At 36.7% G+C, this 24,320-nt stretch overlaps 1 protein-coding gene across 4 annotated transcripts in view; it reads right to left on the reverse strand.

The window, feature by feature from the left end:
* The window catches only part of CDC27 (cell division cycle 27), a 74,143-nt gene that overhangs the window by 17,484 nt on the left and 32,339 nt on the right, over window positions 1-24,320 (reverse strand). For 2 of the 4 annotated variants that reach the window (XM_032429335.1, XM_032429333.1), the window contains exons 7-15: window positions 24,100-24,311; window positions 23,010-23,124; window positions 21,190-21,305; window positions 13,460-13,559; window positions 12,297-12,504; window positions 11,919-12,088; window positions 8,491-8,643; window positions 6,709-6,917; window positions 3,679-3,796 (exon numbers count right to left, since the gene is read on the reverse strand). In XM_032429335.1, the coding sequence (XP_032285226.1) occupies window positions 3,679-3,796; window positions 6,709-6,917; window positions 8,491-8,643; window positions 11,919-12,088; window positions 12,297-12,504; window positions 13,460-13,559; window positions 21,190-21,305; window positions 23,010-23,124; window positions 24,100-24,311 (1,401 nt within the window). Of the gene's footprint in view, window positions 1-3,678; window positions 3,797-6,708; window positions 6,918-8,490; window positions 8,644-11,918; window positions 12,092-12,296; window positions 12,505-13,459; window positions 13,560-21,189; window positions 21,306-23,009; window positions 23,125-24,099; window positions 24,312-24,320 lie in introns of all 4 variants that reach the window. The other 2 variants (XM_032429334.1, XM_032429332.1) reach the window with 1 other exon arrangement.

A 24,320-nucleotide genomic window follows, 5' to 3' on the forward strand; every position in this document is an offset into this window, starting at 1 on the left:
TAATCAAAAATCTCCCAACCAATCAGAGTCAAGGGCCAGAGAGCTTCCCAGGGGAATTCTACCAAACATGTAAATTTAACATCTATTCTTTTGAAGCTGTTTCAAACAAAGAAATGGACTGAATAATGTATAGAACTACTGAATCACTATGTTGTACACCTGAAACTAATGTAATATTGTTACATTGTGTGTCAACTACAATTAAAAAAAGGAAATAACAAAAAGAAATGGAAGGAAAACTTTTTTTTTTAAAGATTTTTTAAATTTATTTGACAGACACAGAGATAGCGAGAGCAGGAACACAAGCAGGAGGAGTGTGAGAGGGAGAAGCAGGCTTCCTGCTGAGCAGGGAGTCTGATGTGGGACTCGATCCCAGGAACCCGGGATCATGACCTGAGCCAAAGGCAGACGCCCAACTAACTGAGCCACTCAGGCGTCCTGGAAGGAAAACTTCTGAACTCTTTCTATGAGGCCAGCATTACCTTGATCCCAAAGCCAGACAAAGACCCCACCAAGAAGGAGAGTTACAGACCTATATCCCTGATGAACATGGATGCAAAAATTCTCACCAAGATACTGGCCAACAGTACATTAAAAGGATTATTCACCATGACCAAGTGGGATTTATTCCTGGGCTGCAAGGGTGGTTCAACATCCATAAATCAATGTAATACACTACATAAATAAAAGAACGGACAAGAACCACATCATCCTCTCAATAGATACAGAAAAAGCATCTGACAAAATATGGCATCCTTTTTCTTTTTTTTAAAAGATTTTATTTATTTACTTGATAGAGAGAGACACAGCGAGAGAGGGAACACAAGCAGGGGGAGTGGGAGAGGGAGAAGCAGGCCTCCCGTGGAGCAGGGAGCCCGATGTGGGGCTCGATCCCAGGACCCCGGGATCACGACCTGAGCCGAAGGCAGATGCTCAATGACTGAGCCACCCAGGTGCCCCTAGCATCCTTTCTTGATTAAAACTTCACAGTGTAGGGATAGAGGGAACATACCTCAAAATGTCATAAAAGCCATATATGAAAAGCCCACAGCGAATATCATTCTCAATGGGGAAAAACAGAGCTTTTCCCCTAAGGTCAGGAACATGGCAGGGATGTCCACTTTCACCAGTGTTGTTCAACATAGTACTAGAAGTCCTAGCCTCAGTAATCAGACAACAAAAAGAAATAAAAGGCATCCGAATCAGCAAAGAAGTCAAACTCTTGCTCTTCGAAGATGACATGATACTCTATGTGGAAAACCCAAAAGACTCCACCCCAAAATTGCTAGAACTCATACAGGAATTCAGCACAGTGGCAGGATATAAAATCAATGCACAGAAATCAGTGGCATTGCTATACACTAACAGCGAGACAGAAGAAAGAAATTAAGGAGTCGATCCCATTTACAATTGCACCCAAAACCATAAGATACCTAGGAATAAACCTAAACAAAGAGGCAAAGGATCTGTACTCAGAAAACTATAGAACACTCATGAAAGAAACTGAGGAAGCACAAAGAAATGGGAAAACGTTCCATGCTCATGGATTGGAAGAACAGATATTGTTAAAATGTCTATGCTACCTAGAGCAATCTATACATTCAATGCAATCCCTATCAAAATACCACCAACTTTTTTCAAAGAAATGGAACAAAAGAATCCTAAAATTTGTATGGAACCAAAAAAGACCCCAAATAGCCAAAGGAATGTTGAAAAAGAAAACTGAAGCTGGGGGCATCACAATTCTGGACGTCAAGCTCTATTACAAAGCTATAATCATCAAAACGATATGGTATTGGCACAAAAACAGACACATAGATCAATGGAACAGAATAGAGAGCCCAGAAATGAACTCTCAACTCTATGGTCAACTAATCTTTGACAAAGCAGGAAAGAATATCCAATGGAAAACAGACAGTCTCTTCAACAATGGTGTTGGGAAAATTGGACAGCCACATGCAGAAGAATGAACCTGGACCACTTTCTTACATCATACACAAAAATAGACTCAAAATGGGTGAAAGACCTAAATGTGAGACAGGAATCTGTCAAAATCCTAGAGGAGATCACAGGCAGCAACCTCTTCGACCTCGGCCACAGCAACTTCTTGCTAGACATGTCTCAAAAGGCAAGGGAAACAAAGGCAAAAATGAACTATTGGGATTTCATCAAGATAAAAAGCTTTTTTGCACAGCAAAGAAAACAGTCGACAAAACCAAAAGACAACCGACATAATGGGAGAAGATATTTGCAAATGTCTTATCAGATTAAAGGGCTAGTATCCAAAATCTATAAAGAACTTATCAAACTCAACACCCAAAGAATAATCCAATCAAGAAATGGGCAGAAGACATGAACAGACATTTCTGCAAAGAAGACATCCAAATGGTCAACAGACACATGAAAAAATGCTCAACATCACTTGGCATCAGGGAAATACAAATTAAAACCACAATGAGATACCACCTCACACTGGTCAGAGTGGCTAAAATTAGCAAGTCAGGAAACAACAAATGTTGGTGAGGATGTGGAGAAAGGGGAACCCTCTTACACTGTTGGTGGGAATGCAAGCTAGTGCAACCACTCTGGAAGGCAGTATGGAGGTTCCCCCAAAGTTGAAAATAGAGCTACCCTATGACCCAGCAATTGCACTATTAGGTACTACCCCAAGTATACAAATGTAGTGATCTGCAGGGGCACCTGCACCCCAGCGTTCATAGCAGCAATGTCCACAATAGCTGAACTATGGAAAGAGCCCAGATGTCCACGGACAGATGAATGGATAAAGAAGATGTGGTGTATATATATACAATGGAATACTACTCAGCCATCAAAAAAGTAAAATCCTGCCATTTGCAATGACGTGGATGGAACTAGGATATTATACTAAGCGAAATAAGTTAATCAGAGAAAGACAATTATCACATGATCACACCGATATGTGGAATTTAAAAGACAAAACAGTATCATAGGGGAAGGGAGGGAAAAATAAAATAAGATGAAATCAGAGAGGGAGACAAACCATAAGAGACTCTTAATCATAGGAAACAAACTGAGTGTTGCTGGAGGGGAGGTGCATCAGGGGATTGGGTAACTGGGTGATGGACATTAAGGGGGGCATGTAATGTAATGAGCACTGGGTATTATATGAGACTGATGAATCACTGAACTCTACCTCTGAAACTATTAATACACTATATGTTAATTAATTGAATTTAAATAAAAAATAAAGTAAAATAAAAAAAGAATTTTAATTAGTTCTGACATATCTATATCACTCAGCAGCTAAAACATAGGGAACCATTTGTCTTGAAATAATAATTACTGAATTTAGAAGCTAAATATTAACATGGAAAAAAGTGCTTTCAAAATATGAAGTATCTCATGTGAGTCTTACAACAGCCCTACAAGGTAGTAAGATGGTATTATTTGTCATTTATAAAATGGAAGCTCAGAGAAATGGACTTGCCTGAGGAATGAGGGTACTCCAGTCATTTCTCTTTATGCCAAGGAAAAAGGTGGTATTTTTGGCTATAAAATAAGCCACAATATTGTTCCAAGAATATAAACAAACAAACAAACAAACAAAAAGCCCTAATTTTCACCACAGCAATTAAGTCAATAACAAACACATTTCGCAAGGGAGATTCACTGAAAAATATTTGGAAAGCTACTTACTACTCCAATGTGGCAAAGTAAAACTGAACTTTGAGGGTTGATATCAAGTGCTTTCTGGAAATGCATTTCTGCAAGGCTGAATTTTTCTTGCTTGTAATAAATCATTCCTAAACCATACCTGAAAGTATAAAATAAAGTATAATTTTAGGAATATGAACTTTTGGCTGGTAATTTAGCTCAACTAATAAAAGGGTATGTTATGGAATCTGGCATTTTAATAAACTAAGGAGAAATACTGGTGGTCTCAGAGAAGGCAAAAACTATCAATCATAAGAAAATCATCAAAGCATTTCATTTTTTAAAAAATTTTTTTCATCATAGCATTTTAGACAAATCACTTTTGTAAGTAAAAACAATAAATCAAATCAATCAATCAAATAGAACTTTGACAATGGGGAAAAAAGAAACTACATCCTTAAATCCATCATTACAATCTAGATTTAACAGCTCATTTTTACTGAGTGGCTAATTATGTGTGTGCCAATAACTTTGTTAAACTCTTTATGTGAATTATCTCATTTAATCCTAGGAGGAAATGAGATAGGTATTTTTTTTTTAAAGATTTTATTTATTTATTTGACAGAGAGAGACACAGTGAGAGAGGGAACACAAGCAGGGGGAGTGGGAAAGGGAGAAGCAGGCTTCCCGCGGAGCAGGGAGCCTGATGCGGGGCTCGACCCCAGGACCCTGGGATCATGACCTGAGCCAAGATAGGTATTGTTATCACTCACATTTCAAATAAGGAAAATGAGTTTAGAGAAGTTAAATAACATGCCCCAAATTATACAGCTAATAAGGATTATAGTCAGATCCTTCCTTTATGATTCTAAACCCTAAACTCTTAACAATGCTATTTCTATATGATTGGTGCAAATGCATATACATCATTATAATTACATATGCATAGTGTCATGTTCTGCTTCCCCTCTCCTCACTATATCAAAATATACTCCTGCAGACTTAAAAATTATAAATTTTATTTATTTTTATTTTTTAATTTTTTTTAAAGATTTTATTTATTTATTTGACAGAGACAGAGATAGCGAGAGAGGGAATGCAAGCAGAGGGAGTGCGAGAGGGAGAAGCAGGCTTCCCGCGGAGCAGAGAGCCCGATGCGGGGCTTGATCCTAGGACCCTGGGATCATGACCTGAGCCGAAGGCAGACGCTTAACGACTGAGCCACCCAGGCGCCCCCAAAATTATAAATTTTAAAGGCTATGTAAGAGCATGTTAACTTGATATACAGGTATTTCTTCTGAATTTTCAAAACACCAAATGAACATAATGTGACTGATTTACATTAAGGAAACCTCTTTTGGCTATAACTAGATAATGACAATGGGGAATAAACACCAAATGAATGTATAAGAAGAAAGCACAATATATCTTCTTATATTTGGGGTGAAGAAAAGGTATAAAAAGCTCTGTGCTAATAATGGTGATGGTGGAACAACAGAAGAAAGACTATTTACTCTGGAGTTGTAATAATAAATTTTAAGTTTAGATACTTTAAGTTAGATACTTAAAGTTACCTAAATTCCTTATTTTTATAACAATTTTGATATGGTAAGGTTTTTTAAGAATGCAACTATTATAATATAGGACATACCCAAACGTTTAAAAAACAACACAAGTCCTATTGAGAACTGAGTTCTTAAAATATTACAGAGTATTTTACGTGAAGAGAAGGCAGTACCAGCAAGCCTGACTGTCTAATATGTCAGCAGAAGCCAGCATTTGTCAGGCCATCTTTTAGGTAATGTAACTACTTAGAAATGAGATATAATCCATTAAAAAAATGTATATACACAGATCAAAAAAATATGTTTTAATATATAGTGATTCAGATTTAGTGACAGAATGAAAATTCAACTGCTATAATGACTACCTCAAAAGATAAAAAGAAAACCATGTCTGACATAAAAACTGTAGCAGAGTTATGATATCAGAATTACACTTCTTGATATGTAAAACTATTAAGTCAGTCAAGAAAAATACAGTAAAATGTCAGCAGTAGATACAGTGTTGAGGCAGAAATAAGAACTTTTTAATACCTTCTTTTTTTTTTTTTAAAGATTTTATTTATTTATTTGACAGAGAGAGAGAGAGTGAGAGCAGGAACACAAGCAGGGGGAGTGGGAGAGGGAGAGGGAGAAGCAGGCTTCCCGCCAAGCAGGGAGCCCGATGCGGGGCTTGATCCCAGGATCCTGGGATCATGACCTGAGCCAAAGGCAGACGCTTAACAACTGAGCCACCCAGGTGCCCCTTTAATGCCTTCTTCATTTGTTAACTATATGAGCCAGGTAACCTCCTCAACAGAGACATTACCTAATAAACTGGAACACCGAGTTCTAAATAAAGCTAATGGGGGCGCCTGGGTGGCTCAGTTGGTTAAGCGACTGCCTTCGGCTCAGGTCATGATCCTGGAGTCCCGGGATCGAGTCCCGCATCGGGCTCCCTGCTCGGCAGGGAGTCTGCTTCTCCCTCTGACCCTCCTCCCTCTCATGCTCTCTGTCTCTCATTCTCTCTCTCTCAAATAAATAAATAAAATCTTTAAAAAAGAAAAAATAAATAAAGCTAATGAACTAGACTGGTATTTAATAAACCAGAACATTGTAAAGAGCAACAACTAGTGGATAGTTTTCAATGTTTATTTTCTACTATCCAATAGGTGATTATACTAGTCCTCTCCACTTTCCCAACCATGTTCTATATGAATCACTGTTTCAGTGTTTTAAGAAAAAGAAACAAATCAAATAACAAAATCAATTATTTTCAAAAGTTTGGTAGGAGAAAAGGTTGAAACTGTTGAGTATAAGGATCTAGTATTTATTAGTTAACTTAAGAGTTTGTTAAAAGTACACATTTCATATAAAAAAAAACATTTTGGTTACAACTTATCAACCAGTATATACTATTCTTAAGTATTAGTAACCAAATTCATGACAATAAAGAGATGTCTAACAAGAAAAATTACTGAGTATCAGTCCCATCAGTAAGACATTGTCTTTCCACTTCATTAGCACTTACCATGCATTATAATGTCTTGGATTGACTCTGATAGCATTTCGAAAACAAGCTAATGCTTTGTCTAATTCTTCAGTTAATACAAACTCATGCCCTAATAGAGTATAGGCATAAGCATAATTTGGATCAACCTGGATAGCTCTCTGGAAGAATTTAATTGCAATATCATGTTCCCGTTGCAAACTGAAACAGTTCCCTGCAGCACACCAGGCCTTAAAAAAAGATGGAAACAAAAACCAAATATATAATTAAAATTTTGTTTCAATTTCTCTAACAAAACCAAATTTATGACTAAAATCAAGACTCAGAACTCACTTAGAACAGAAAAACAAAAACTGAAGTTATCTTTTTTAAAAATTTATTTGAGAGAGAGAGAAAGAGAGCATGAGCGCATGAGAGCATGGGGGAGGGGCGGAGGAAGAGGGAGAGGGAGAGGGAATCTGGAGCAGACTTAGCACTGAGCCTGGAGCCTGTTGGGGGCTCGATCTCACAACCCTGAGCCCTAAGATCAGGACCTAAGCTGAAACCAAGAGTTAGACACTCAACCGACTGTGCCACCTAGCACCCCCTGAAGTTTTAATAGATACAGTTGATCCTCACTGTTCATGATTTCATATTGGTGAATTTGTCTACTTGTAAAAATTTATAGTATTTGTAAAACCAAACTCTACACTTGCAAGTGCTTTAGCGGTCACCCAGCATATGAGTTGTCCAACAGGCACGGTCCCAGTTGAAGTAAAAAAAAAAAGGTGACTCTATGCCTCCTGTTTCATCTCTCACATAGAGATGACCAAAGGATAGAGAGTGTAGGGGGAAGTGCAGTGCAGGGCAAGAAGCTCTGACTCTGGGGCCAGTTGGACAGAGGATTGAATCCTAAATATGGTACCTGTTGTAGGGGAGCCTCAGGCAAATCACCTTAACACTTCTGAATAGCATTTTCTCTTTTATATAAAATAAAAATAATAAAACCTACCAGGATGGGTTGTTTTTAGGATGTGTGTGTGTGTGTGTGTGTGCATTTCTCCCAAATAAAATGATCTAGTCTTTGCTAATAATAGTGTTTACAAAAACTACTGAACATAACTACCAAGAATAATGAGAATTGACTGTTTTTAATTTAATTCTAAGATTAGATATGTTATACAAGTACCACTAACTAATCTTGAGATGCAATGAAATACAATTCTTACAGGACTGGAGCATGCAAATGAATTGTGCCTATGTCTTAGAATGACAATAAAAAACCACTATTTTACTTTAATTTAAAATTAGCGCTTTTTCCAATCTACATAATTTCTGCTTAATGAACACTAATCCTGCTGGCAACAGCAATTTTTTTTTTTTTAAAGATTTATTTATTTCAGTGAGAGTGAGAGAGCGCGCGCACACGTGAGTGCGGGCAGTGGGGAGAGGGAGAGGGAGAGAGAAATCCAAGCAGACTCTGCACTGAGCACGGAGCCTGACACAGGGCTCGATCTCACAACCCTGAGATCAGACTTGAGCTGAAACCAAGAGTTGGATGCGGAACTGACTGCACCACCCAGATGCCCCAACAACAGCAATTTTAATACAGCCAAATCTTGATTAATCTTGAATAAAATATATGCTTATGAATCTGCACCACATATTCTAGGACTTTTCTCTTCTCTGAGTCCCTCTTTGCCTGTAGAGAAGGGTGAAAAAGTGTGGATGATGCTAAATGGTGTTTGAATTACTTGCTTCATCCCCACTTGGCAAGGGTGATCAGAAGACAACTACATAAGCAAAGTGTTTCAGTTATCATACCTCTGGTGAATTTTTATCCATGTCTGTTAAGTCTTTTGAAAGAACTGAAAGAGCAACATCTTTTTGAAGATGCCAAAGTGTTGTAGAGTAGATCTCCATGCCTTCAACTCTGTAATTCTCAATCCTTCTAACCTCTGAGAATATTCTTTCAGCCTGAAATAAAAAAACTAGTTAATGGGAAAATAAGTTGATACAATTTACATATATGCAGGGAGAGCACTGGGCACTGTTCTCATGGGACCTAAATGCTGCCTTGTTTTACAGTGTTTATGTGAATTAGTAATAACATAGGGTCCCAATGAACAATGTTCCACAATAGGTCAAATATTGAGGTAATCAAATTCACACTTAACCTAGGTATACACAAGTCATGGTAAGAGCATTAAATGTGAAAAGAAAACCTACGTTTCCACCAAAATGACAGAGGAGAAATCTATACAAAGTTACAATTTACAAAGGACAAGTCAATTATTTTATTCTCAAAAAACACATTTCCAAGTTTTAATAATGGCTTTACAGAATAACTCAGGAAAAGCGAGAGAATAATGATTTCTGTAACACAAAACTACTTATGCACTGACTTTTATTAAGAGGTTGAGTTAAAAACTTTAGGGGAAAAACAGGTTCAGTTGGCTACCAATGCTATGACATGTTGAACACTGAGCATACCCACCGATGTCATACCTGCGGGGGAACTGTAGCTCCAGCCTAGTGATTCTCTTTTCCTTTGCAGCACTAACCTGACTTCAGGGTCCCTCCTCAGCTACTTTTTTTCCTCCCCTCACTCACAGCTCCCAGAATGGTTTCTCTCACCTTGAAGTTTGAGGCTTTGGGTTTTATTTTATTTTATTTTTTCAAAGATCTTATTTATTTGACAGGGAGAGACACAGCGAGAGAGGGAACACAAGCAGGGGAAGAGAGAGAGGGAGAAGCAGGCCTCCCGCGGAGCAGGGAGCCCATGCGGGGCTCGATCCCAGGACCCCAGGATCATGACCTGAGCCAAAGGCAGACGCTTAACAACTGAGCCACCGAGGCGCCAGAGGCTTTGGGTTTTATAAAACCAATCAGTAGTTCCCTAGTTTATTCATTCAAAAGTTCAAAATTCTGAAAGTCAAGTTTAGTTTAGAATAAAAAATATTTGGACTGTTCTTAATGAAATGAAAATGGCGTGAAATAAAGAAACAGCATTTATAAAACTAGGAACTTCAAGAAATGGCTATATATTATCTAGGATTAGCTTAATGATTTTTAACTTCTCTGAAATCCCTTAAAAGTTATAGATAAGTTTTTCCAATAGGCATTGGTTATAAGAAGACAGACCTAACCACAAGTCAAATATAGGTTTTGGAAATCTTTTGGTTTCAAATTTTTCAGGATCTATTGCTTCCTCTGAAAAGTGACTGTGGCATAGACAAAAAGAAAAATGAAAAAAACTCATGAAATTAAGTTGAAACAAAGGCTTCTGTTTAGTTAAGTATCTGGGACACTGCTCTATAATTATAGGGAAACAATAAAAATTATGTATCTTAAAGGACCTGTGAAATAATAAATTAGAAATAATTTTGAAAGGGGCTTGCCAAACACAGCTTTTGCCTACGTATCAGTAAAGGACCATTATCCAAACATGGAACTTCTAGCAATGAATAAGGCTAATCTGTCTACAGCAACACTTCTTTCTTTACCATACAATAATACATGAGTTGGTATCTTCTGTATTTATTCTCTACCTAGAACACATTTCACCCCAGATCTTTGCATGGCTCATGAAGGAGTCACCTCCTTTCTCTGAGCATACGTTTTGGTAAATAGTTCCATATATCGTTGTCCTGCAATCCCTTTAACATGCTTCATTTTTTTCTTCCTATGACCTATTGCTACCTGTCCTTATACACGTATTGGCTTACAATCTATCTCTCTTACTAGAATGCAAGCTCTATAAAAGCAAGCAATTATTTGTCTAGCTGTATTACAGAGTCTAGAAGAGAATCTAAGACATAACATGCACTGAATAAATGAACTGAAAGTAAACAGGGCAAAAAAGTAACTTTATTATAAACTTCAAATAATTTATTTTAGAGAAATTTTATTAATATATATATTTTTTAAAGTTTTAAACAATTTTTTTAAGTTTAGGGGTGGGGAGAGAAAATGCTCAGAAGGTAAACTGGGTAGGAAATTAATTAATTAGTTTTAAGATTTTATTTATTTGACAGAGAGAGAGAGAATAAGCAGGGAGAGCAGCAAGGCAGAGGGAAAAGGAGAAGCAGACTCTGCTGAGCAGGGAGCCCGACGCGGGACTCAATCCCAGGACCCTGGGATCATGACCTGAGCCGAAGGCAGATGCTTAACCATCTGAGCCACCCAGGCGCCCACATATATTCTTTTTTTTTTTTTTTAAAGATTTTATTTATTTTAGAGCAAGAGAGCTCAAGCAGGGGGAGGGGCAGAAAGAGGGAATCCGAGGCAGACTCTGTGCCGAGTGCAGAGCCCTACACAGGGCTCAATCTCAAGACCCTGAGATCATGACCTGAGCCGAAATCAAGAGTTGGACACTTAACCGACTGAGCCATCCAGGCGCCCACATCCATATATTCTTATGTGAAATATTTGTACCCTACTCCGTTGGATCTGAAAATATATATTACCATGTAATAGGTGTCTATAATAAAAATTTTTTCTACTATATGCACAGTTCCTACTGGGATGAATTTTTGGCATTTCATATGTTTTATAATCTTGAAAAATACTATGAAGAAAACTGTATATAATGGAGGACATAATGTCCTCAAGACTTTTATCCTTTAGTTTTAATTATATTCGTTGCTTAAGTTATCTGTTTATACCAGAAAAAGAGAAGATTATTAACACAAAGCCAAAGAAAATTCTAATTTCCAATTTAAATTTCCTACCCAGGGCTCAATGGCTGGGGGGCTCTGTCGGTTAAGCATCTGCCTTCAGCTCAGGTCATGATCCCAGAGCTCCTTGGGAGCTCTGCCTCTCTCTCTCTCTCTGTCTCTCATGAATAAATAAATAAGATCTTTAAAAAAAAAAAAATATATGGATGACTTGGATTCTCTACAAATCTATCTCAAGCAATCTCCCCAAATTTAAACTACTCACCCTTAAACACAAGAAAAAATTGTCTATTTATATATTAAAATGCTCAGAAAATAAAGACATTACATAATAAATATTGACCTTTTTTTTTTTTTTAATTTTAAACAGCTGCACACCCAGTGTGGAGCCCAAGGTGGGACTTGAACTCACAACCCTGAGATCAAGACCTGAGCTGAGATCAAGAGTCATATGCTTAACCAAGCCACCCTGGTGCCCCTAAATATTGACCTTTTAGATCTAGCTGTCTCAAGCACAGGCATTTTAATTTAAACTAGCTCTAAAAAGGCATGTAAACAGTTTTCTATACTTACTTGCATGTACTCTGAAAGTTCAAAATAGGCCCTTCCAATTTGGCACAGTACCCAACCAGTATTGTAGTGGTGAGAAGGTAGGTGGCTCAATATATTTATAGCTTCTTTGCAGTTGTATGAACACAAAGCTAAATAACCTTTCCCCATTTCACGAAGAAGGCTCATCAAACCTTCTAGGAGAAAACAATATAGTAAACAAAGGAGGAAAACACAATAAAACAGTTTGGTTTTCTAGAAAGGCTAATACAAAATAATTTATTAAAAATTCCAACATCTATCTAGAAAAAATGGAAGGTACTTTAATGAACATGAAAAAACTTACTTAAAATAAGTGAATAAAATAAAATACAAAGAAGATATTAAGCATTTAAAACAGACCTGCTGCTGCTTTCTGTAGATTAAATGCCTGGATCTGAGGTGTGATTGTGGAGATTTTCCCTTCTGAAATGATGGAAGAGTCCAATTTTGTAATTTCCAGGCTATCATTTATGTTGGGTTGAGTTATTCCTCCTTTATTAGTTTTACTTTTAGTTTTTCTGTTTGGGATTTTAGGTGGAAACTTCATTTTTAACTTTTTGCTATTCTCCTGTAAAGGAGGAAAATTCCACATTTGTTAAACGCATGTATTTTAGACTTCCCAATCCTTTCTCAAGTATTAGTCACAAAATAAATATATGGTTTTGACTGGCCTAAATTTTTCTCAGAAAAAATTTATAACAAAAAATTTCAAAGTCATTTAATTTTAAATGCAACAATTCTGAAAATAAATTGTATTAATGAACTAGTATGTAAGGTAAATCAGTATTGTTTGTTGCTCTTTTCTGAAAGCGTATAACTTTCATTTATTATTTAAAAATAAGAAAATAAATGGATGCAATATTACCTAATTGTCTCAGAGCATTATAACTGGTAAGTTATAAAACTGTTGAATTGTTCATGTCAAAGTTAAAAATTATCCATAATATTTGTCAATGGACCAACAAAAACTTACCAAGGGCATAATGAGGTCCTTGTATAAAGAAATGTGCAAAGAAAACAGAGGAAATTTATCCTTCCCCTAATTTTCCTAGTGAGAATATCTGACATAGCCACAGGGCATCATCAAATCCAGGAGACTGAATTGGTTCAATACTATCAACTAAATTACACATCTTATTTGGATTTCATCAGTTTTTACATGTACTTTTTTTTTTTTTGACGTGATAGTTCTATATGTATGCTTCATGTAATCAACCACCACAATAAGGATATAGGACTGTCTGACCACTACACAAAAAAATTCCTTTGTGCTATGCTTTAGTAGTCATATCTTCCCAAGTCCTAACTCCTAATAGCCACTGATCTGTTTCCCATCATAACAATTTTGTCCTTTGAACAATGTTTTATAATATTTATTAAAGAACCAAGAAAATTTATAAATGTTATAGACAGCTTTATAAATTAAAAAAACATTAGAAAAATTTAAATAGTCTCTCAATTTATTTATTAGAGATGGGGGGGAAGCATTAAGTAAATGTGACATATGGAAATCTTTAAATTACCTTGGTCGTAGAGCTGTCACTAGTAAAAAGACGTGAACTTCTTCGAGGCAGTGCGTTTGGGGGAGATGTGATAGTGGGGCTCAATACCTGAGGTGTTGTACTAAAAAAATGATAAAAGTAGACATTAAAAAAAAACCCCAGCTTATGAGCATTACCTATTGTTTCAATTCAGATACATTAAAAAAACACATTCATCATGTTTGTATTCTAAAGATGATGAGTTTGGTCAGTCCGTTTGTCATCCCTCTACGAAAACTAAGAATTTAAAAGCTATCTGTATTACCATAAAATAATAAAGATTATACCACAGAGCTTCATTCTATCTGAAATTGCTAATTTGAATTTAAAACAATCCACACAAAAACTGTGTATCAATAAATAATAAACACATCTATAAACTAATTCTCTCTAGCCCTCATTTGCAACCATAGCAAATTAGAGAAAAAAAGATAGTTGGACATGGATAGTCTAAATGTGGGATATTTGCCAACAAATAAATACCATTAGAACAATTATTATTTCCCTATAAATTCAAACTACCACATCAAGGTTTATTCTGTTTAGAACCAAAGAAATCTAATAATTGCCTGGGTACATTTTTTTTTTTTTAACTTTAAAAGGCAAACTCTAAGGTACAAGGATTCCATTCTTAGAAAGTAAGCAAACTTAAAACCTCAAGTTACCTGAAAGTGGGTTAGTCTATGGACTAAACGGTTTACAGTTTATGTGAAATCCCACTAGTTACCTGAATTTGAGTCACAGAGGCTTCTAAGAGTTAAAGAGACACTGACCAGTGAGTACAGAAAGCCCAGGCTGCTCTTACCTTTTCAAAAGACAGAATCTCAATGTAGGTATTACAGCAAGTGAGGTCACTTAGGTTGATGAATTAATTTTATTTTATGATACATTTTTATATGTATTTTTAATTTTTTATTTTACTTTTTAAAAAGATTTATTTGGGGGGGGGCAGAGGGAGAGAGAGAGAGAGAGAGTCTTAAGCAGACTCTTCACTGAGTGCGGAGCCCTACATGGAGCTTGATCTCACGACCCTGAGATCATGACCTGAACTGAAACCAAGAGTCAGATGCTTAACTGACTGCGCCACCCAGGCGATCCGATACATTTTTTTTAAAATTAGGATTTTATTATTATTTTTTTTTAATTTTTAAAAAAAGATTTTAGGGGCACCTGGGTGGCTCAGTCGTTAAGCGTCTGCCTTCGGCTCGGGTCATGATCCCAGGGTCCTGGGATTGAGCCCCACATTGGGCTCCCTGCTCTGTGGGAAGCCTGTTTCTCCCTCTCCCTCTGCCCCTGCTTATGTTCCCTCTCTCACTGTGTCTCTCTCTTTCTGTCAAATAAATAAATAAAATCTTAAAAAAAAAAAAGATTTTATTTACTTATTTGTCAGAGAGAGAAAGAGCGAGAGAGAGAGAGAGCACAAGCAGGGGGAGCGGCAGGCTGAGGGAGAAGCAGGCTCCCCACCAAGTAAGGAGTCCGATATGGAACTCGATCTCAGGACCCTGGGATCATGACCTGAGCCAAAGGAAGACACTTAACCGACTGAGCCACCCAGGCATCCCTAGGATTTTTTACTTATTTATTTTTTTTAAAGAGATTTTATATATTTATTTGTCAGAGAGAGAGTGTGAGAGAGCACATAAGCAAGGGGAGTGGCAGGCAGAGGGAGAAACAGGCTCCCCACCAAGCAAGGAGCCTGATGCAGGACTTGATCCCAGGACCCTGGGATCATGACCTCAGTCGAAGACAGATGCTTAACCGACTGAGCCACCCAGGTGTCCCCCTAGGATTTTTTTAGAGGAGATTAGGGTTCACAGCAAAATTGAGGGGAAGGTACAGAGAGATGTACCATATACCCCTGCCCCCAACATGCACAGCCTCCCCCATTATCAACATGCCCCACGAGAGTGGGACATTTGTTATAGGTGATGAAGCTACACTGAAGCATTATAAAGTCGACAGTTTTATGATAGAGTTCACCCGTGGTTTTGTTCATTCTATAGGTATGTGTGAATATATAATGACATATATCCATCATGGTATCATACAGAATATTTTCACTGCCCTAATCCTCTGCACTCTGCCTACTCATCCCTCCCCCCTCCAACCCCTGGCAACTACTGATCTTTTTTATTGTTTCCATAGTTTTGCCTTTTATAGAAGTTGATTCATTTTTAAAAGTACAATATTCTTTATTTGAACAACTATGTCATTTATGCTACAAATGTGAATTATATGTTGTCAATAATATTACCTAATTATAGAAAAGAGTTTGCCTGAGAAGTGGGAGGGAATAATTTCATCCATGGAGCAGTTTATAGGGAGGACAAGCCTGAGAAAAAATGCTGAGACTTCTTAAAAGCCAAGAAAAGTTGCAGGAGTATAACATGAATCTTGTGGGGGTAGAAGTAAAAATAATTGTAAGATGATTCTGGGGCTAGGAGGATGAAGAAGACAAATTCTTCCTAATCATAATTTTCATTACGGTTCTGTTAGCTCTGAAGGGCAATTTGACAAAAGAAAAAAATGTCCAAAGTCTGATAGGCATCAGGAAAATGAAGCAGGATACTGAGTTTGAAACACTGGTCATAGCACATGAAATATACTCATCTCTTTATAACTTGCATCTTTTTAACTAGGAATTTGAGAATGAAAAGAATGTGCTCTAGAATCAGACTGTTGAGGTTTGAAATCAATTCTATCACTTATTACCTATGTGATTATGTGCCAGTTATATTAAACACTTTTTTAAAAAGTTTTTGTAGGGGTGCCTGGGTGGTTCAGTCGGTTGAGTGTCTGCCTTCGGCTCGGGTGGTGATCTTGGGGTCTTGGGATCAAGCCCTGAGGCAGGCTCCTTGCTCAGCAGGGAGTCTGCTTCTGCCTCTCCCCCCCCCACCCCCTGCTCATGCTCATTCTCACTCTCTCTCAATCTCAAATAAATAAAATAAAATCTTTAAGAAAAATAAAAAGTTTTTGTAAGTAGTATCATCTTATGGTTTCGTAATAAAATATGAATGCTAGTTATAAGAAGATGCCTTGGAAAGAATATAAAAATTATTTTTAGAGGTTAATATATGTAGAGAAAATGATGACATACAAACTTTTTGGGGAAATTTAGCTAAGAGAACTATGCTATTCTAATCATCTCTAAAAAAACAACTTTCTAAAAAAAAAAAAAAAAAACAGACTTCCACTGCCAATTGTAAATGAAGTAAAATGGACCAGATTTACTATCCCATCTTAAACAACTATTAACACTGAACAAAATATATGAAACGATGCTTTTCAGACATTGGACAGCAAGCACATATGCCTGAGAATTCTGAGGACACAGTGCAGGGAGAGGGAACACAAACAGAACTCAGTGGTCTTCCTGTGTTGAGAAGAAAATGTTGAGACTTACAAGAAGTGAAGGCAGCTAGAATATGAAGGTCAGAGTACTAGAAAGGGGAGAGCTACAAAGAAGGAGAGCTTCAAAGATCTGCTCTAAGTTTTCCTAGAATCTGCAGTTGAAACTGAGTAGTGCAACTGTTTGAGTGTGTTATAATAAAAAACTCATCTGGTCTTTGTCCTGAATTCTTGAGAAGCAGCTTCTAAATGCTCTGAATTTCTCTCTCTCTCTCTTTTTTTTTTTTTCAAGATTTTATTTATTTATTTGGCAGAAAGAGAGACAGCAAGAGAAGGAACACAAGCAGGGGGAGTGGGAGAGGGAGAGGGAGAAGATGCGGGGCTCGATCCCAGGACCCTGGGATCATGACCTGAGCCGAAGGCAGATGCTTAATACTGAGAAACCCAGGCGCCCCAATGCTCGGAATTTCTCAAGCGATATGAGTGTCTTTGTTCTTCATGGTGGGCCCCTGAGACCACACCTGAGTTTATGCTGATGAAATGACTTGTGGTGGCCCTAGATAGGTTCAGAATACTGGGCTGGCCATGTTGGAAAGACCAACCAGTGATTAGACAGTTGAAGCTTTCAGCTGGGTGTTAACAGCCTGACCTTCTCTAGAAAGGGGACAGCGGCTGGAGATTGAGTTAAATCACATGACCAATGACACAATCTATCATGCCTATGTAATGTAACTCCAATAAAAACTTTGACTACCGGGGCGCCTGGGTCGCTCAGTCGGTTAAGCGGCTGCCTTCGGCTCAGGTCACGATTTCAGGGTCCTGGGATCGAGTCCTGCATTGGGCTCCCTGCTCAGCGGGGAGCCTGCTTCTCCCTCTCCCTCTGCCTGCCTCTCTGCCTACTTGTGCTCTCTATCTCTCTGTCAAATAAATAAATAAAATCTTTAAAAAAAAAAACACACAAAAAACTTTGACTACCAAAACTCAGTTGAACTTCCTGGTTGGCGAACACACTGATGCACTGGTGAGGTGACATGTCTCACCCAGGGGAAAGGACACAGAAGCTCTGTGTTCAGGACCCTCCCAGACCTCATCCTATGGGCCCTCGTTTGTCTGGTCCTGACTGGTATCCTTTAAAATAAAACTGTAAGTATAGAACTTTCCTAGATTCTATGAATTGTCCTAGCATATTAAACCTCAGGGGGTAGTAAGAACCCTCAAATTTGTAGGTAGTTGGTCAGAAGTGAAGGTGGCCCAGGGAACCCTTGAAATTGTAGTTGCTAAGTCAACAAGATTTGTTAAGTCTTGCTGGGACGATGATCTTGCCTGCAGAGTCTATGCTATTTCTGGGTAATTAGTACCAGAACTTACTACAGTATTACAGTAAGGAAAACTACCTGAATCTAGAGAAAGAACTACTGCAAAGGAGCTGGCAGAACAATTCTTGGAGCTCACCCTGGGCTGGGAGTAGCTTATATTTTCAATAGTCAGAATGAAGAAACCTCATACTCAGCACGTCACTGAGTATTCAAAGGATACTGCCTCAATAGTGGGGCAAAATTAGTCTAGACTAAAGGCCACTCTTGTCTTACCCAACAAAAACTTAAAAATCGAGACCTGAAATGAATAAACTATTAACAAGTAACTGCCTCCCGGAATAAAACAGAAATACTTAAAAGAAGATAAAATAGTCCAGCACTCAACAATGTAAAATTTCCAACATTTACTGGCATAAAAACAACAACAACAAAACTAGGCATACAAAGAAGCAGGAAAGTATAACTTATAATGAAAAGAAAAAAAAATCAATAAAAAACAGACCCAGAAATAACACAGTAAGGACAGTAGACAAAATCATTAAAAGAGCTATTATAGATATATTCCATATGCTCAAAAAGGTAGAAGAAAGAATGGACATGTTAAAGGAGAGAACCAAATCAAACTTCTGGAGATAAAAAATAGAACATCTGAGATTAAAACTATATCTACATTCTGGTTGGGGTTAATAGCAGATTAGACACTGCAGAAGAAAAGATTAGTTAACCTGAAGATATAATAATAAACACTATCCAAAATGAAACAGAGGAAAAAGACTGCAAACAAAAATGAACACAGTACTGAACTGTGAGGGACAACTTCATGGTTCAGTACTGTGTCCCAGGAGGGGAGAGGGGGACAGGACCAGAAAAAATACTTGAAGAAATAATGGCCAAAAATTAACTAAATTTAATAACAACTACGAAATCACAGATCCAAGAAGCTCAATCAATTTGGAGGCCAAGAAAGAGGAAAACTACACGACAGCACATCATGATCAAATGACTTAAAATCAGAAATCAAAGATAAAAATTGTAAAACTATCAGAAAAGAGACACATTACATACACAGGAACAAAAAATGAGAATGACAGACTTCCTGTCAGAAACAAAACAAGCGAGAAGACAGTAGAACAACATCTTTAAAGAAAAAACTATGAACAAGAATTCTCTATCTAGTGAAAGTATCTTTCAAAAACAAAACAAAGATGAAATAAAAATCTCTTTCAGACATACAAAAGCTGAAAAAATTCATTACCAGCAGACTTGGACTATAAGAAATTTTAAGTCTTTCAAGATGAAGGAAAAGGATACCAAATTGAAATGTGAACCTATAGAAAGAAATAAAGAGCACCGGAAATAGTAAATATGTGGGTAAATACAAAATAGATTTCTTTTTCTTATTTTAAAAAATCTCTCTAGAAGATAACTGCCTATTTAAGGGAAAAACTATAACAATGCACAATCGGGTTTACATACATGTGAGGTAAAATCTATGACAACAATAGCATAAAGATGGGGAGAGGAGCATGAAAGCACACTATTATAAGGTTTTATACTATATATGATGTGGTACAACATTATTTGAAGGTAGACTTCGATAAGTTAGAATACATACTATAAACACTAAAACAGCCTCTAAAAAGACAAAATAAAGAATAATTATTAATAAGGCAATGTTATATTGAACTGTGTTTCCCCAAAAATATGCTGAAACCCTAACCTCCACTACCTATGAACGTGACTTATTTGGACGCAGGCTCTTTGTTGATATAATCAAGTTAAGATGAGGTCATTAGGGTGAGCTCTAATTCAGTATGACTGATGTCCTCAGAAGAGGGAAATCTGGATATAGAGACACACAGGGAAGATGACCATGTGAAGACAGAGGCACATATTGAGTTATGCTCCCACCAACTAAGGATGCCTGGGGCTACCAGAAGCTGGAAGAGACAAGGAAGGATCTTCCCTTGGAGGCTTCAGAGGGAGTATGGCCCTGAATACACTTCTGTTGTTTTAAGCCATCCAGTTTGCAGTAACTTTGTTATGGCAACTGTAGGAAACTAAGATAGGCAATAAAGGAGATAAAATACAAAAAACCCCCACAAAATCATTAAAAGTTGATGTTTATTAAAGTTAGTATAATTGTTTAGCTTAAGTGAAATGTATAATTCCATAAATTATGTTTATATATTCTTTAGGATTAGCATTTATTCAGCCTATATAATGGTGCTCTGCAGGAGCCCTCAGGTTCCTTCTCATAACTGAGCCCCAGGCAATCCCTGTCACCTGTCTGTGAGTTGGCAGTCATGAGACTTGCCATCTTGGCATTTCAGAAATATTGAAGCCTTTTATATTAGTCAAGGTATATGTACATCTGTGTCTATTTTAAGACTTATGGTACATGTTCACTATTTTACAAGGAGACAGAGTTGTATCATTCTTTTAAAATATTAGCTATGATTTGTTTTTGAGTACTTCAACAGAAAAAAGAAACCCTACTTAACACTATTTCTGTGTGGCAGTGGATTATTTAAAGATTTACCAGAAGATTAACTTTATGATCTGTATATATAAGTGCATAATAGGGGAAGGGGAGAATGAAACCTATCTGTACTTGACCAATGAAGGTCATGTAATAAGAAGAAAATTATTTTAGAGGAGTGTTCAGAATATCTAGTTTAAACAAATTCATGAGGGAATTAGAGTAAAATAAAAAGATCTTTTGGTTACCTTTGTCTTGATTTGTATTAAAATACTCAACTAAAAATTACACTAGTCTTTTCAGTAAGTTTGAAATTTTTTTTTTTAAAGATTTTTATTTTTTAAGTAATCTCTATACCCAGCGTGGGACTCGAACTTACAACCCCAAGATCCAGAGTCGCATGCTCTACCGACTGAGCCAGCCAGGCGCCCCTAGAAATTTCTAATTTGACACATTCAAAATTTATAATAGTCATTCTAGACTTCTCGGGGAAGTCAAAACCTGCCTAAAGTGATTTTATAGCAAGAAAAGCCAAGAATATCAAATAATGATACCATAATAAATACCTTGTTTGTGGGCCAGAACTTTGTGTTTGTGCAACAAGAATTGGGGTTACCTCTCGACTATTTCCACTCTGTGAGAAGACAGACTTTGTTCCAGTTTGGCCGATTCTGGCAACAGACTGTAAAACACAAAAAGTCTAAGGTTTGTGAATTATAAATTGCACTGAAAATGGTAAAAGACACCATGATGCTCCCATCTACATTTTCCCAATGCAAGATTTCATAATATATACTGTAATATATACAAGTATGGTATCTTAATTATTTGTCTGAGCACTTCATTTGCAGGCCCTTCTTCCTTCCACTGTTTTAAATTAAGTATGCTCTGTGTTCCTTTGCTACTATCTTTTCCTAGGAGAGCCTGGCTATTTTGACAGCTTTAACTATTATTTCTATCACCAGACCATATTCTTTCCTCTATGACTAACTATTCACTAAATATTTTCATCTAATTTACCACCACCTCAAAATAAAACTTTATAATCCTTCCTCTTCTTCCTTCCCCAAGTTGGAACCTCTACATTCACCCAAGGGACAAAACTTAAGAGTCAATTCTGGCCCTTCCTTACTTAACAAAGATCTACGTACTGCACACAATATTCAGTTTGATATTTTTAGTTGATACTACATGCAGAACTACAAGTAGAGCTTTCCTATGAATATCTTACAGCAGGGTAAGAAGAGAACAGGGGCAGAAGAGGATGAGACAGCAAATGGCTTTATTGTTTGGGTACTGAAATCACCTACCCAGCACTGACTAACTTGTCCTTGATTGCTATGGCTTGCTGGTTTTGGCCTACTTCATCTGGCATGCTGATTACTACCCTACTATGCCTTCTGACAATTGTAATAGACTAATTTCCACAATTATACTTCAGGTAGCTGCCAACTCTTAAAAATGAGATTTAAAGTAATCCATACATTCAGTACTTTGCAGCCTTTTTTTACTACTCTCAGAGTTTCTATCACTACTCATTAAGATGCCATTATAGAAACAAAATTTCACAGACTCTAAGGAATTTTTGGAGTAAAAAGAACAAGAACAAAAGTCTCTAGGAGGGTAAAGGGTTTATATCAGTCATATACTAGTATGACTTACTTAGCTTCCATTTCTTAAACATCTATTAATGATGGCAATACGCATTTTAAATACATAACCTAATTTAATTCTCACAGAAGGTAACCCTGTACCACAGACCTGTTTCAAGGAAATGGCACTCTGACCTTTAATGCCATAGATCTACAGAAAAGAACATTATTTAAAAGTCTCAAGACTTGTTGCAGTATTTACTATAAGGATACTGTCAAATATTTTTTATTTTATTACACATTTACTATAAAGTTACTATACACCTATGAGAATCCGTCATAAAAAACTTTATTATCAGAAATAGCTGGCTTTATGCAAGTCAATTTTTTTTCATGTTAATTAGTACACTTAAAAGATAAATACAGTCGGGACAAGTAAAACAATGGCAGGTGTAATTTCTGTTATTTATATTCAAAGTGATAGAAACCATCTTAATTTTGTTTTAAAAAGGGTAAATCAAAAGTAAAAATCTGAATGTTTATTTAGCTACATGCTAAAATAAACTATACTTGGAGGTTATAATTTTACATGGCCAAAGAACAACCAGCTTTATGTCTCCTACTATAACCAGCAGCTTATGACAATGATGGCCTTCTTTTACATTTAGATCAACAACTCTAAGGCAGTAGTCATTATATAAAATTAGATTCTCTCTGAAATTGCCTTTAACAGATTGGAATTGTAAATAAATTTCTTTCATCAACATCAAAACTGCATTTTACATGGAAAATACCTTTTTTGAAGGGGCTCCAGTAGATGGCACGTCAATTACAGAAGATGTATTAGTGTAGTTTTGTAAATAGGATCCATCTCCAGGACTTGGGGTTTCTAATGGCAAAATCCCAAAACTGAGAAGAGGTTGAAATCAAGGTGTCAAAAAGTCATCAAGGCATATATAAAGCAGCAGTATACTTAAATTAGAAGGTCTAAAAGGAAGAGAATGGCAAATCAGTCTTGGGGGCAGTGAGGATCTGAGGGGCAGATTTAAAATAAGCTGTGAATGTAGACTATTCCACCCACCATAACTAAATTAAAAAGAAAAAAAATCAAACAAGGAATTAAACTGAGCAACAACCACTGATCTCAGGAGATTTACTGGAAATGAAGAATGGCTTTGTAAAAGCAAAGATCCAAATGATCAAATTATTTAAAATTCTTGGAATTTATGGGATTTAGACACTGTTCCAGAGACTGTCTCTAGAGACCAATGAATCCATCTGTGGATTCAGGGAGTTGTTGTAATCTCATGGTCATGCTATTTTAGTAACTCTCTGGCCCCGGGACCCAATTCATAGTGTCTGTTCTAACACAGAATTTTTTATTTTGACACTTTTGGATAGGTATCCTCTGGGCTGGGTTCCTGTATTTATACACATATATACCTCTAATAATTTTGACAAAATATTTCCTATTGATAGGTATCAATCCTTCTTCCATGGTTTGGAAAACAGTACTTTAACAATAATCACTGCTGTAACTCTGATTATAACAAAAGCATTGCAACATTTCAAAAGGTTCACTGATATTCACTGACACACAGCCAAAAAGACAGTATCTTTTAACACATACAGTAGCTGAAGAAGGCATATTTAAGAGTTTTACATTTTTCTCTAATATTTAATAATAAATTTTTATCACAGGTATTGTATCTCTTTTACTTCATTTTCAAAACAGAATAGGTCCATTATTGACTTACTAAATGCTTCCATTTCCATAATGATTTAGAAGTTGCTGTTCATATTAATTTATATTACTAATAATATGAATTATTATAGATCATTTACTATTATAGCATATTTTAAAGTATGTTTTGTTTGTCTTACCTTGGGGTTAATGGGCTAAGAGCAGCTGGTCCTCCTAATAAGCTTCGACCAGTTTTTGGTTTATTTTGAACCTGTTTAGATAATATGGAAGTTCCTGTTCCAAGAGGGACAGTATCTGGTGAAATTACAGCTGAATCAATATAAGACACTGAGGAATCTGTATTCAAGGAGTACTTTGAATTGGAAGATTCTAAATTCAGTCTGTTTAATTCCTGAAACAG

Source organism: Phoca vitulina, unplaced genomic scaffold (assembly GCF_004348235.1).
Source record: "Phoca vitulina isolate PV1807 unplaced genomic scaffold, GSC_HSeal_1.0 scaffold41, whole genome shotgun sequence".
Lineage (NCBI taxonomy): Eukaryota > Metazoa > Chordata > Mammalia > Carnivora > Phocidae > Phoca > Phoca vitulina.